The sequence below is a fragment of the Purpureocillium lilacinum genome, assembly GCF_023168085.1.
Source record: "Purpureocillium lilacinum CBS 284.36 DNA, scaffold_7, whole genome shotgun sequence".
In the NCBI taxonomy this organism is placed as follows: Eukaryota; Fungi; Ascomycota; class Sordariomycetes; order Hypocreales; family Ophiocordycipitaceae; genus Purpureocillium; species Purpureocillium lilacinum.
The window spans coordinates 695,451-709,385 of NW_027072117.1; the positions used below are offsets into that span (position 1 = coordinate 695,451).

Genomic DNA, 13,935 nt, shown 5'->3' on the forward strand with positions numbered 1-13,935 from the left:
TCACGTGAGGAGCTGAGAATTTTAATGAAGGCAGATGCGCACTGTCCGAGTGCACCATGAGTCACGCAAATAACGTGCGACGCAGGTCGGCAGCACAGTGCGTGTTCCTGACTCGACGGCCTCTTACCGCTGACAACGCCCGCGCACGTGCTTTCGTGTTAAGTGAAAACGCGGGTGTCGCCCTTTGTCTTACAGGCACTGTGGATTGGCGCTGTCAGGCACGGCAAGGGGAAAAGAAGTCACTCGAGTGGCAACCTTTTCGTCCGCACGTCCACCAGCTCTTTCACGGTTGTTTGTCTTCCGCCCATCCCTCTCCTGCATCGGCAAAGGAGGTGGCTCTTTGCATTCCACGCCTCTTTCCCGCCCGAGCCCGTCCAGAGTGAGCAATTGGCCACCCGGTACTGGCTACAGGGGGTCATTCACTCAAAGACGTCAGGTTCTCAGTTCCATCACGGCCCGCGCTTCTGTGAACCCACGCTCTTTTCTCCTCTTTCACCCGTCATTTTTCAGGCTCCGGGGACATCATCGCCAGCCTGGTCCAAACGGATCAGATCTTTCAGAACTCTAGGACCCATCACTTCCCGGAAGTATCACGGCAGTCATGATGCGTCCTCGCCGCCGCTCTACCATGAGCGGAGCCGGTACCCCAGCATCCGCCGCCCCAAGTATGCCTCAACTCACCAATCTCCTTCCCTTCCCGGTCGCTAACCCAGATCAAGAAGAGACTGTGAGTGGTCGTACGACCCGTTCAGGTTCTGTCAGAACGACCAACGCCGAAGACGGACCTGAGGCCATGGAGATCTCTGGGGAACCCACGCCTGCTACCAAGAGGCCAAGAGGCAGGCCCTCCAAAGCCTCACTTCTAGCCGGATCGGCTGTCGCATCTCCCTCCACTGCAGAAGCCGCGTCTTCCAGCATCAAACGCCCCCGTGGCCGGCCCAGCAAAGCGTCCGTCATCGGTAGCGAATCTGTCTCCTCGGTGCCAACACCTCGAGACGCTTCGACTGACAGCGAGTATTCGACCCCAGCTACTAGCAATGGACCTACCCCTGCTGCGTCAGAGAACAGCATGAAGCCGTCAGGTTCGTCGCTTGAAGTACGCCTTCCTGCAAAGTCCCGATTGGCCGCCTCGAACAGCGAACGAGCTCTACGCACTAGCGTCTACGCAATGAAGGCACCTCCCAAGCACGCCAGCACCATCATCCTGGATTCGGATGATGAGGACTTTTCGGACAATTCCCTGGGCGCACAGGCTGCGCGTCGCCTACAGCGCGAGGAGTATGCCAAAGCAGATGGGTTGCTCCTACCAACACCTGGCCCTGCGCGTCGAAGCAGTCGTGCTTCCGCCGCTGGCGCGTCGATCAAGGTGCCGCTGCCCACCCGCGCTGCTCCGAAGCGTGGTCGGGCCTCTACAGGATCATCAGCTCAACAGGCGCCACCGGTCAAGAAAGCGAAGGTCATCCCGGATTCCGATGAGCCCACCAATCCTGACATAGACATGGATGCAGAAGTCGCCGCGGGCGCTGCTTTAGATTCTGATGATTTCCTCTCCGCCGGCGACACCACCGATGAAGATGATGATGATGATTACGGCGATGGCAGTGAGGATGAGCCCTTGATGTCTGCCAAGCAGAGGGGCAAACAGCCGGCCAAGCCACGAGCAGCCGCGGCAAAGGCCAGGGCCCCTGCAAAGGCTCCTCCGACACGAAAGCCTGCTGGGTCTTCGAGCCGACGTGCCTTGGTTGTGCATGACTCGGACTCTGACCCAGGTATCGACGAGCTTCTTGACTCCGACTACGATACGCTGCCTGCTCCTGTCGATGCAGGCTTCACTTCCGCATCGGCTGTCTCGTCCGGCCTGAGCTCTGCAGTCACTACTGATGACGAGACTGGCGGCCGCCTTGAAGACGTCCGGCGAATTGCGACGCAGCGCCGCGGATACAGGCGAGGAAACAATCGGCGTCTCAAGAAGGAGCGCAATCGACTGGAAAACCATCACCCCGAATTGTCCACCATGTGGACTGACTTGGAAAGCATGCCAGTGTTGAAGGCCGGCATGATCGCACAGCCACAAAGCATCTCGCGGCAGCTCAAGCCGTTCCAACTTGAAGGCGTCGCGTGGATGAAGGAAATGGAAAAGACCGAGTGGAAGGGGGGTCTGCTCGGTGATGAAATGGGTCTCGGCAAGACGATTCAAGCCGTCAGTCTCATCATGTCCGACTATCCTGCCAAGGAGCCCTCGCTCGTACTCGTTCCGCCTGTTGCGCTCATGCAGTGGCAGTCCGAGATCAAGTCCTACACCGATGGCACCCTCAAAACGTTTGTTTTCCACGGCACCAACCAAAAGGCCAAGAACATCACTGTCAAGGAGCTCAAGCAGTACGATGTCATCATGATGTCGTACAACAGCCTCGAGTCCATGTACCGCAAACAGGAGCGCGGGTTCAAGCGCAAGGATGGATTATACAAGGAGAAGAGCGTGATCCACGCCATCCATTTCCATCGAATTATCCTGGACGAGGCGCACTGCATCAAGACACGTACCACCATGACAGCCAAGGCGTGCTTTGCGCTCAAGACCAGTTATCGTTGGTGTCTCACAGGAACGCCTCTACAGAACCGCATCGGAGAGTTCTTCTCCTTGATTCGATTCCTGAACATCAAGCCGTTCGCCTCATACCTATGCAAGCAGTGCCCTTGCTCACAGCTGGAGTGGACCATGAACGACGACAACCGTTGCAAGCACTGCAGCCATGCCGGCATGCAGCACGTGTCCGTCTTCAACCAGGAGCTTCTGAACCCTATTCAAAAGTTTGGCAATTTCGGACCGGGACGTGACGCATTCCGCAAGCTGCGCCTCATGACGGATCGCATCATGCTGCGACGGCTGAAGAAGGATCACACCAACTCCATGGAGCTTCCAGTCAAAGAGATTTACGTCGACAGACAGTTCTTTGGTGAGGAAGAAAACGACTTTGCCAATAGCATCATGACGAATGGTCAACGCAAGTTTGACACCTACGTCGCGCAGGGTGTTCTCTTGAACAACTACGCCAACATTTTCGGTCTGATCATGCAGATGCGTCAGGTTGCCGATCACCCGGACTTGATCCTGAAGAAGAATGCGGAGGGCGGTCAGAATGTCATGGTCTGCTGCATTTGTGATGAGCCGGCCGAGGATACGGTGCGAAGCCGATGCAAGCACGACTTCTGCCGTGCATGTGTCGCTAGCTACGTGCGATCGACGGACGAACCGGACTGCCCTCGCTGCCACATCCCGCTGGCCATCGATCTGGAGCAGCCGGAAATTGAGCAGGATGAGACTCTTGTGAAGAAAAACTCCATCATCAACCGCATCAAGATGGAGAACTGGACGTCGTCTTCCAAGATTGAGCTTCTCGTTCACCAGCTCCACCAGTTGCGATCCGACAATGCGACTCACAAGTCCATCATTTTCTCGCAGTTCACCACCATGCTGCAGCTCATTGAGTGGCGTCTACGCCGCGCGGGCATCACGACCGTCATGCTCGACGGAAGCATGACTCCTGCTCAGCGCCAGGCGTCGATCGAGCACTTCATGAACAACGTGGACGTGGAGTGCTTCCTTGTTTCGCTCAAGGCGGGCGGCGTCGCTCTCAACCTGACTGAGGCCTCGCGAGTCTTCATTGTTGATCCGTAAGTCTTTTCCCATGGCAGTGCTTGCAAGACATTGGCTAACCAGCTGTCAGATGGTGGAACCCAGCGGCGGAGTGGCAGTCCGCTGATCGCTGCCACCGTATCGGTCAGACGCGGCCCTGCACAATCACGCGTCTCTGCATCGAAGACTCTGTCGAGAGCCGCATGGTGCTGATCCAGGAAAAGAAGACCAACATGATTCACTCAACGGTCAACGGCGACGACAAGGCCATGGACTCGCTCAGCCCAGAGGACATGCAGTTCCTCTTCCGCGGATCATGAGTGTATTCCGTCATGCCACTTTCGAGTGGCCCAACATGGCATCAGTCACGTACTGATCTGGTATCCCTATTCGGCACATTTTCCTTTCCTATTGGCGCTCTCAGGTATTTCCGGTGAAGGAGCGTTTGTGGTATAAGCATGGAGTATAAGGACATTGGGAGCGGCATTGTGGTCGCGAGGCGTGCATTTGCGTTTAATTCCTAATGACTGCGCTTTATCGCAGCAGTATCTATCTGTTTCCCCAGCCTGTCCTGGGCTGGGTATTAGTGTTGTGGTGAGGGATTGGCGGGATGCAGGAAGTAAGATGGAGTGGTAGCTTTGCTATGGTCGCTCATGGTTGGGGCTGGGTTCCTTGGAAGAACCACCTTGTAGATCGAGTATATGAGATCCAGCACTACTGCTTTTTTGAGAATCCTCGTTCCTCTGCTCTCGCGTGTGCCCTCTGTGCACGAACCTCGCGCGCTGATACTTACTCCGACGGGTAGCGGCCGTCACAGCGTCGCCAGTGCCCATCACGACTACCCTGCACCGGCCACTTACACATGTAAAGCGGTCGTTGGTCACATTGACGCCAGTACACATCACGAATCCTGAAGTGAGAAGTGCGAGAGTAATTCCTTAGTGTTCCGCGATGGGCAAGACCCCAGTCTGCCTGACATTCCGCCCTCCGCCGTGGGTGTGTACCAACCGGTGAGCTCACTACTTAGCCGCGCCTCGCCTTCGTGACTCACGTCCCCCACGAGACACACCACCTGTGCTCTTGCGTCATAAGCGTCAATCAATCCCACTCAAGCTCAAGAACTACCACCCCAGTTTTCGAAAGTTCACCATTAAACATGCACGAGGGTACATCGGACCAGGACCCATTTGAATGGACAGAAAAAGAAAGAAGGAGGAAGGCGGAGGTGAAAAGGGAGAGCACAGGTCATTGCTGCTTTCTCTTTCGTGAAATTTTTGTCTCTGTTCCCCTCCTTCTCTTCCTATATCTCGCAAAAGCCATTTCCCTCTTCTTCACAAATGATGCATAGTGTTCCTCCATTAAATCGTGACATCAAGACGAGAGAGAACAAGAACCCTCTCGTGGCGATCGTTTCATCATTTTGGGAGGCGGGCTGCTGGTGGGCGTAAAGGGTTCTTTTTTTCTTCTTAAATGCTCAGGGGTGCGACGACATGCATGGCTAGCTTACAGCTTCTGCATGGCGGCGATATCGGTGGACTGGACGTAGTCCTCGAACTCCTGGATCTGCTCCTGGAGCTCGTCCAGGGAGACCTTCTCGTCCTCGACAACCAGGTTGATCTGCAGCTTCTTGATGCCGAAGCCGAGAGCGACCAGCTTGGAGGCACCCCACACCAGGCCGTCCTTCTCGATGCTACGGACGGAGGCCTCGAGCTCGGCCATGTCGGTCTCGTCGTCTGAGAGTTCTTTGTCAGCATGGCTGTTCAAGTGGCAATAGATTCAAGAGGGCGGGCAATGCAAGTAACGTACCCCAAGGCTTGACGTCCATGGTGACAATGGACTTGGCAGCGATCTTGGGCTTGGCGGCCTTCTTCTCGCGGTAAGCGGCCAGGCGCTCCTCGCGGATGCGGACGGCCTCGGCGTCCTCCTCCTCGTCGTCGCTGCCGAACAGGTCGACGTCGTCCTCCTCCTCAGCGGCGGCGGGGGCCTTGGCGGGGTTCAGGGTGACCTCAGCCTCGGTAGGGCCGTAGACGGTGTAGGGCTTGGTGGCATCGCCGGACAGGCTGCTGAACTCGTCCTCGTAGGTGGCGATGTGCTGGTACCAGCGGGCGGCGTTGGGGTACTTCTCGGCGTCGGGGGCGGACTTGAGGGCCTTGAAGCAGGCGACGTCGGCCTGGCTAGCGTTGTAGCTGTGGAGGGGCAATCGGCGTCAGCTGGGCGTCTTCAACGATATAAACCGATGCGACAGGATGGGAGCGGGTGCGAATTCTAAAGAGCGAGACTGGTGCAGCGTTGGACAAGCAACGTTCACGGGGTTCGGAGTAGGAGACGGCGGTGTAGGTGCGTGCAGGTTGGAAATTTGGGGGGTCGGTGCAATGTCGTGTCCCGCAACCCGGCCCAAGCGCGGGGCAGCACAGAAAAATGGAAGGTTCGCTTCACGAGAAAGATCGGCAGGACAGAAAGGGAGCTTCGTACCCAGTGATGTAGGAGCGGGTGACCAGCCAGTTGTTCAGGACTGCAGAGGAACACAACGGTCAGCACAAGAACACAAATTCTTCGCGGGGTTGAGAAGCCGAGAAAGCATCAGCTCGGGGGCGTCGTCGTCGCCCACCCGCGACCGGTGGTGCGGGCACCACTACCACCAACAAAAACGGGCGGGCGGCGGGCGAGCACAGAAAAAAATAATAACGGCGAGGCGGGGTGTCAACCGCGGGGAAAGGGAGAGAGACTCACGGCCAAGGCCAGCATCAGTGAGGAGATCGGTGAAGCCCATTGTGACTGATTTGTGTGTCTTTTCGTCGCGCGCTGCGTTTCGAGAAGGTGAAGAATGAGTCGACGAGGTTCGGCGGGGAGTTGGAGGCTGGTACTGTGGTGGTGGTAAGGTAGGAGGGGGGGAAAAAAGGAGGGGAGTTGTTTATGGCTGGGCCTGGTATTCTGGCGGGGTACTGTCCTGAAGAGATTGCACAGTGGGAAAAAAAGGTGGCGGATTTGTTGGATGGGAGACCCCCGCGCCACAGCCCTAGCGCGGAGGCCTGAGGCAGCCAAAATTCTTTTTCCACGTTCGTCGTCGTTGCGGCTGGTGCAAGACAGACGGCGGCGGTTCGACATTGCAGCCAAGGTTTGTCGGAACGACAGCAATTTAAACGCAAAAAAAGGGCGTCGCATGCATTACTGAGAGATAAAGGTTCATCTTGTTCTAGTTTGGCTTTTAGTGAATTTTGTACAATTTGTGTCGAATTTCCAAAGAGGCCGTCCCGCGGGCTCGCAGAGTCACCCCAGGGCGGTGTGGTTCAAGGCCCAGTGGTGGTGACATGTGGTCCCTGGACGGCCACCATGTTCAAAGAAAAAAAATGTAGGCGGGGCAGCAGGATCCGGGCGCGGATGGGTCCATCATCATCGATGGCACCAGCCCGCCGTCCCGCGAACCCGATCTGGGCTGCAACGCGCATCGGGCTGCTAAGCTGCGGGTTGCAGCTTCTCAAGCTCCATGCTGTCGCCGGTCCTACTCATCAGGCAGCGCCATTGGTGGCCAGCTTCTGCATTGCATGTCTTTGTGTGACTGGTACATGCAGCGAAGCTGTTTCATGCAATTGTGTGATGGCGGGGCACTTCACATGCCAGACAGGAGGGGAACACTTCGTACATCATACGCCAGGCCAAGTTGTCCATGATATTTACATAGCGCTGAAGCTACATACCCTGCCATCTAGACCATGTCTCTGCAAATGCTGCTTTCTATCATATCTTTTGAGTTTTTAAGTGTCATCTTTTCAAGCCTCTCGTGTATCCAACTTTTGTCTCTAGAAGTGAAGCAGAATGGACCGAACCAGTGTCGGATCCTCAGAGGCCCAGGAGAGCCTTGGCGCCGGGCTCGCTGCAGACGTAGATGACGTCGTGAGCGTTGGGGAAGCCGTTGAACTGCGTGGCAGAGCACTTGGTGTAGGCGCCCATGTCCTCAAAGTACAGCCAGTCGCCGACGTCGAGGATGGAGTGGAAGCGGGTGCTCTCGCTGATGCGGTCAATGCCGTCGCACGTCGGGCCCCAGACCGAGTACTCGACGCCCTCGCCCGCGCCGCACGGCTCGGCCTCCAGCGTGTTGTACAGCGTCATGCCGTCGCGGCGGAGGATCTTGCCCACGGGGTGCTGGTGGTCGAACATGATGCTCGAGAAGTTGCCGTAGACGCCGTCGTTGACGTACACCATGTAGCCCTTGCCGTCCAGCGTCGGGTCCTCGACGGTGCGGCGCGCAATGATGTTACAGGCAATGGTGAAGGCCGCAGAGACAAAGTAGCGGCCGGGCTCGGCGATGATGTCGACGTTGCAACCCGCAGGGAAGAACTCGTCGAGGGCGCTGTCCAAGACACCCGCCATCTGCTCAAAGGTGTCGCCGCAGAAGCCGCCGCCAACGTCGAGGGTGCGCATGGCGAAGCCAAGCTCGCGGCCCTGCTGGAACACGGTGTGCGCGTCGCGGACCGCCTTGTAAAAGGCCATGGGGTCCGAGGCACCGGACCCGACGTGGAAGCTGACGCCGACGACGTTGAGGCCGAGGCTCTTGGCCAAAGCCAGGAGGCTCTCGGTGGTGTCCATGGCGGCACCAAACTTCATGCTGAGGCGGCACAGGCTCGATGTGTCATCAGTCATGATGCGCAAGAAGAGCTCGGCGCCCGGGAAGAGCTTGGCGATCTTGTAGAGCTCGTCGGCATTGTCAAAGGTCATCTGCTTGACGCCCACAGACTTGACGTAGCGGACGTACGAGTTGGTCTTGCAGGGCTGAGCGTAGATGATGCGCTCGGGCGGGGCGCCCATGGCAAGGACCTGCTCGATCTCGGTCTTGGAGGCGCAGTCAAAGCCGGTGCCCAGCGCCGCCAGGAGTCGCAGAACCTGGGGGTCAGGGTTGCACTTGACAGCTAGGCGAGGGCATTAGACGGAAGCCGCGTGGGGTCGAGGCGTGGCGGTAGAGGACTCACCATAAAAGGGCTTGATGCGGGGAAGGGCCTTCTTCCAGCGCAGATGCTGCTTGTAGACCTCGCCAAGGTCCGCGACGAAGAAGGTGTCCTCATCGCCAGGCTCGCACAGCTCATGGTCGACTTGCTGGACGCGCTGGTGAAGGGCTTCGCCAATCAGTTGCTTGGGATCAACCACGGCATTGTCTTGAAGAAGCGTTTCGGTGACGAGCGGCTTCTTCATTAACATATGAGCATGATTAACATCTTGAGTGTAAGTCTCGATGACAGTCGTTGCCATAACCATATCCCTGGTGTTGAGGGGGTGGTGGTTCTTCAGGTGATTTGCCGTGTGGTGGAAAGATGTAGACTCGATCGACCGGGGCGGGTGTTAGGGGGGTCGAAAGCAGTGGCAGACTGATCCCTCAATGGATTGGCGAGGCCTCCTCGACTCTTCCTCGGCGAGAGGAAGAACCTCCTGGTTCCTCCTATGCGGCAGCTGGTGGGTGTCGGAGGACGACGGGGGCGGCGGCTGAGAGGGGGTCCCGTCTAGAGACAAGAGGGCGTGGAGGGAGAGCTTAGGCGCGTGCGGCGACGGCAGCAGCGGGAGGAGGGATGGCGTTGATGATGTGGGATGTCTTCCGAAGGCTGAAATCTTGATCACTGACGAAAGTCACGGCCGGAGGAGCCGTGGCGAAGCGGGTTGCCTTTGAGAAGACCAAAGGCAGTCGAGTTGGGTGAGGGAGAAGGAGAGAGACTATTTTGCGCGACGAGAGCGGCGGTCAGCAAAGGGCTCATGAGTGGGCGAGCGGGCGAGCGAGGCGAGACGACGTCCATGCGCGGCGAGACAAGCCAAGCAATGCTGCCAAGGGGGAAGCAGCAGCAGCAGCAGCAAGCCAGACGGGCGGCGACGGGAGCATGTCGTCGAGGGGACGGGACCAACGCGAGAGGCAGCCAGGCACGAGGGGCGACAAAGAGACGCCCTGCACGATAGGCTTCCGGCGAGGCCGTCGCGGAGGGTTCAAGCCTCTTGGCCGCCCGGGAAGGACACGACGCACGGCGGCGAGCAATGGGCAGCAACAAACACCGCAACGCGGCGCGCCGAGGTGCTATGCGCCGCGCCGCCGCAGCAGCAACAGCAGCAAGAGCAGACAAGGAAAAGACTCGACTCGTCGACGACTCACCTTTGGGGTCTCAATTCCTCCAAATAACAGCAGTCCCTGCAGGGGAGGGAGCCAAGAAAGCTGTCTGAACGCGGGCGCGGAGCGGGCGTCTTTATAGATGGGCGGCGTTGCGGTGTCGCGTGCGTGCGTGCGTGCGTGCGTGCGTGTGTGAGTGGGAGAGAGAGGGAGGGGGAGCTTGAGGGTGGGCGTCGGTGACGATGGAGGAGAGAAAAGGACTGAAAGAATGGACGAGCAAAGGTTGTGTGTGTGCTCGCTCGCTCGACTGGTTTTGCGGTGACGATGGCGGGGCGGCTTGCGGGCCGGGCGTTAGGTTTTTTGATCGCGGCACGCCAGTGGCCAGCGGGTTCCCCACACCCAGCCAGTACCTCCCGCCAGGTACCTTTTTTCTCTGCGCAGACGGGAGGTACTTTTTTCGCTTTTCGCACCAGAGTTTTCGCCTCGCAGCAGGTCACAGGGTGCCCGTACACCCGCTGTACGGGACGGAAGGCAAGGTACGGGCAGTACCTACCTACCTGCAACCGGCCAGGTCAGCTGCACAGCCAGCGACTACGGGCGGCCGGCCAGTCCCAGCGCCGCCGTGCCTGTTTCGTTTCCGTCATCGCCCACTGGCACGGCACGGATCCCCCTCCACATGCTCGTCGACGGTTGCTTGCCATAGCCGACGAGCCCATTGGCGCAGCGCTGCTGGGCCATGGAGGCCTGCGGGGACCCCTCCCCCTCCTTCTGTCGCATGTCTCTCCCTCACGCTTCCAGGTCTAGGTTTCTAGGTTTCAGTTGCGGCTGCTTCGCTGCGTGTGCCCGCTTCGCCGCCTTGCAAGTCGCTCTGCCCTGCCGTGGCAGCAACCCCCTCCCCCCTCCACGGCCCCCATCGAAACTCGGACTGCCTTCCTGATCGGCAGCCACGCGGCGGGTTGCAGCGCGGCAGCATCTCCGGCAGTGCGACGAAACGAGGCTCTCGCGCCCCTACGCTCAGACGACGCGATGTCGCCGTGGCGTTTCACTGCCCGTCGTTTTCCAACCCGCTCTCTCCCCGAGCACCAGCACGACGTAACAGCAGCCCGGCTCGCGGGTGCCGAGCCTGCGGGCCGGAGTGACGTGCCGAACATGGCGGCGGTTCCGCTTCCCACGGGCTTGGACACCGGCTGACGACGACTCACCTACCGTGCAGTGCTCTTTGACGTCTTTGCTGAAGACTGGAGACGGCGACGGCAACGACACACGGCGCCTCGGCAGCCGGCCGCTCATCTTGCGACGTCGCGCAAAGGAGGGAAAAAGGGGACGTGCAACCGAGCGTGCGTCCCATTTCCGGTCTCGAGCCTCGTTCGGCCACTGTCCGTACCGTACTCCCACCCGGTACCCTCGCTCGTCGTAGATGTCCGCCTTGCGATGCGCGCGCGAGATACTTGCCATGGTGTATCTACTTTGCCCTTGTTCCGCCTTGGGGCCGCCAATCCTGGGGTGCGTTTATTGCGAACAAGCCTACCTACGTAGTAAGGAGGCGAAGCTGAGCCCAGCCCGCTAGAGCAACACGTAGAGCGTGTAAGAGAAGACGAGGGGAAAAAACATCTCAACTTGTAGCATTGCGCTCACGCGCGGCTGTCTCGCAACCTCGGCCAACTGGTGACGCTTTGTTTCTTCGTATGTACACTATCATTCGTTATACGCTCACTCGTGCGCGCGCGCGCCGCTTCCGCCCACCTCCCAACACCACCGCCACCCACCACCACCTCCCCCTGCTGTTGTTCATCCCTCATGCCCTCCCCTCGGCCCCCCCAGACGACGACGCATCAGGGCAACGGCTCGCAAGTGCCCAACCGGAACTTTGGGACCACCTCCCCCGGCTGGGGGGCGTGCGCGTTTCCGGAATTCGACAGTACGGTCGGTTGCTGGTGTTGGTCCCCCGGGGTGGTTCGATCTACAAACAAGGTCGCGCTCGTGCCCACCGCGGCGGCGGCCCTCTCACTGCTGCATCGTCATGGCCTCGACGAGCGCGTGCATGCATGACACCTTGCGGCGTTGCGGCTCATCACCCGTGCTGCTGGCTGCTCGGCTCCTCCTGTCTCGGCCTCCGTTTCTGTGTCTGTCTGTCTGTCTGTCTGGCCCACGCTTTGCCGTGAGTTTTTCATGAGACACGATAGCCAGGCGGGCATCTGCTGCTGCTGCCCGGCCCCCCTCGACTAGTTAGCATCTCGGGAAACGGCTCATGTTCAATAATACCATGCCGTGCGAGCGCGCCATCGTGCGACAACAACAACAACAACACACCGCGCGCGGCCTAACTAACCCAGAGAGTCGTGCACGTCGTGTCATGTCATGTCATGTCCTGTCCATGTCCGCCGTCTCCCTCACCTCCGGTCGTGCCGTATGCCTGCTTGCCCATCTCGTTGTCGCCACAGCCACGCGATTCCATCCATGTACCACAGCAGCATGTGGTTGCTGCCGTCTCTCCTCGCGCGTGCCCCTTACATGCCAACACCCGGTGTTGCCCAAACCGTCCTCCTTCTTGCTTGCCTTGCCTTGCCTTGCCCTTGGGTCGCATGTAGCACCTCATGTACTGTAACTTTTGCCTGCACGTGTTGTGCCCAACCTGCTGTATGCGTCCGTCTCGCCCGCCGTTGCGCCAGAATTTCCCGCAGCAAGGGGCGAGCGAGCGAGCAGGCAAGGTCACCGCCCCTTTCCTCCTGTGCCCAGTCCGCCGCGCACGGCATGTCATCCCCTCGGTCGTTGATATTGCGCCTTGTGCGCGCGCAAAAAGCTGCGCAAGACCAGCTCGGCTCATTGGACGGGATGGACGACAACAACCCCCCGCAGGGCTCTGCGACTACAGTACTACCCGATTCTTGAGCCCGTTGTCTGTCTGACTGCATGGCTGGCAGTCGAGGGCTGGGCTGCCTCCTTCGACTTACACGCCCGCCGTCGTGGATAAAATAAAAATACACGCAGAGAGAGAGTTATTAGCCAGCCCACCACCAACCCCCACGAGTCTAGCATAGCCCTACGCACTATCCATCGCATTACCATACATATCATCCCGATCGTATGCGCCCTTTTTTTGTGTCTTGTTCTGTTCTTGGTACAGTATGCGCATCTGTAGACAGTACATGCCGTTTCCCCAGAGAATGCCATGCGCCGCCAGGTAGCTGCATGTATTTCCCTCACCGTCACCGTTCTTTGGCCTGCGTCACCTGCCTGCTTGCGCGCGTAAGTGCTCCGGCTCACAGCCTTGCGTCCTTTAGGTAGTTGAGAAGCAACAAGATGAGAAAACACATTTCCTCCTCCTCGGCTATTCGCGCCCGCCGCCGCCGCCGTCGCCCCGAACATCGGTCCCAGAAGCGCGCGGGCCATCCCAACCCATCCCATCCCGTCCCCCTCCAAAACACACCGCGATGCGCCTGCGGAACCCCCGACGACCGAACAACAAGCCTCACTGCAACATCCCTCCTCCCGGCTTTAACCACCCAACCAACCCGCCCCCCAGCGCACAAAACCCGCGCGCGCGCCCCCTTGAAAATGTTTCCAAAATCGTCAGCTCGGTAGTCACCTGCCATAGTTACATAGGCGCGCGCGCCCCCCATCAGTCCATCGGTCCGTGCGACGGGGACATCGCGAGGGGGCCCCTTGGATGGTACTACCTGCCGAAACACCCAGCTTCCCGCGATCCCGGTAAAGACGGCATTGTTTGACCCCCGGCCCGTTCGGTAGGTACGTTTCAAGCAATCGTAGTTTAGTTATTCGTTTCCATGTGCGTAGTAGTATGTGTGTATGTATGTACGTATGGGTGTATGTATGGGTGTATGTACTCTGCACTTTAGTCCGGTAATCCAACGCTCAAGGACTCCGGCTCTGATAGAACGAGCGTGACCCGACCAGACATCCGCGAACCCCATATCGCGCGCACACGCAAACACACACGCACACGCACGCACGCACGCACACCCTCGATCCCACTCCTTTGCGCCACTTGGTGCTTTTACGCTCCGCAGCGGGCATCGGCGAAGGGAAACGGGGGGAGGCGGCGGCGGCGGGTGAGGGCGCGCGAGCACGCGAAACGGGGACACGGGTGGTGTCGTGCTTTTTGCTCTTGCGTTGCTCTGTGATCTCTCTGCCATGGCGTGAGGACGCGAGGTCCTCGGCAAAAAGATGTATCGTATCTGAACGCGTACCAACATCTTCA

General features: G+C 58.9%; 3 protein-coding genes across 3 annotated transcripts; 1 reads left to right on the forward strand and 2 right to left on the reverse strand.

Moving 5' to 3' along the window:
• Positions 1-1,168: 1,168 nt before the first annotated feature.
• PLICBS_009129 (DNA repair protein rad16) lies at positions 1,169-3,957 on the forward strand (the record flags this gene model as incomplete). The annotated part of the gene is made up of 2 exons (XM_018323645.2): positions 1,169-3,675; positions 3,729-3,957. The coding sequence occupies 2 exons, from the start codon at positions 1,169-1,171 to the stop codon at positions 3,955-3,957; spliced, it is 2,736 nt and encodes a 911-aa protein (XP_018176824.1).
• Positions 3,958-5,140: 1,183 nt separating this feature from the next.
• PLICBS_009130 (translation elongation factor 1 beta) lies at positions 5,141-6,407 on the reverse strand (the record flags this gene model as incomplete). The annotated part of the gene is made up of 4 exons (XM_018323646.2): positions 5,141-5,370; positions 5,444-5,823; positions 6,110-6,149; positions 6,368-6,407. 4 exons carry the CDS (start codon positions 6,405-6,407, stop codon positions 5,141-5,143), a joined length of 690 nt encoding a protein of 229 aa, XP_018176825.2.
• Positions 6,408-7,474: 1,067 nt separating this feature from the next.
• Positions 7,475-8,827, reverse strand: PLICBS_009131 (ornithine decarboxylase; the record flags this gene model as incomplete). Its single annotated transcript, XM_018323647.2, has 2 exons — positions 7,475-8,541; positions 8,602-8,827. 2 exons carry the CDS (start codon positions 8,825-8,827, stop codon positions 7,475-7,477), a joined length of 1,293 nt encoding a protein of 430 aa, XP_018176826.2.
• Between the last annotated feature and the right edge of the window lie 5,108 nt (positions 8,828-13,935).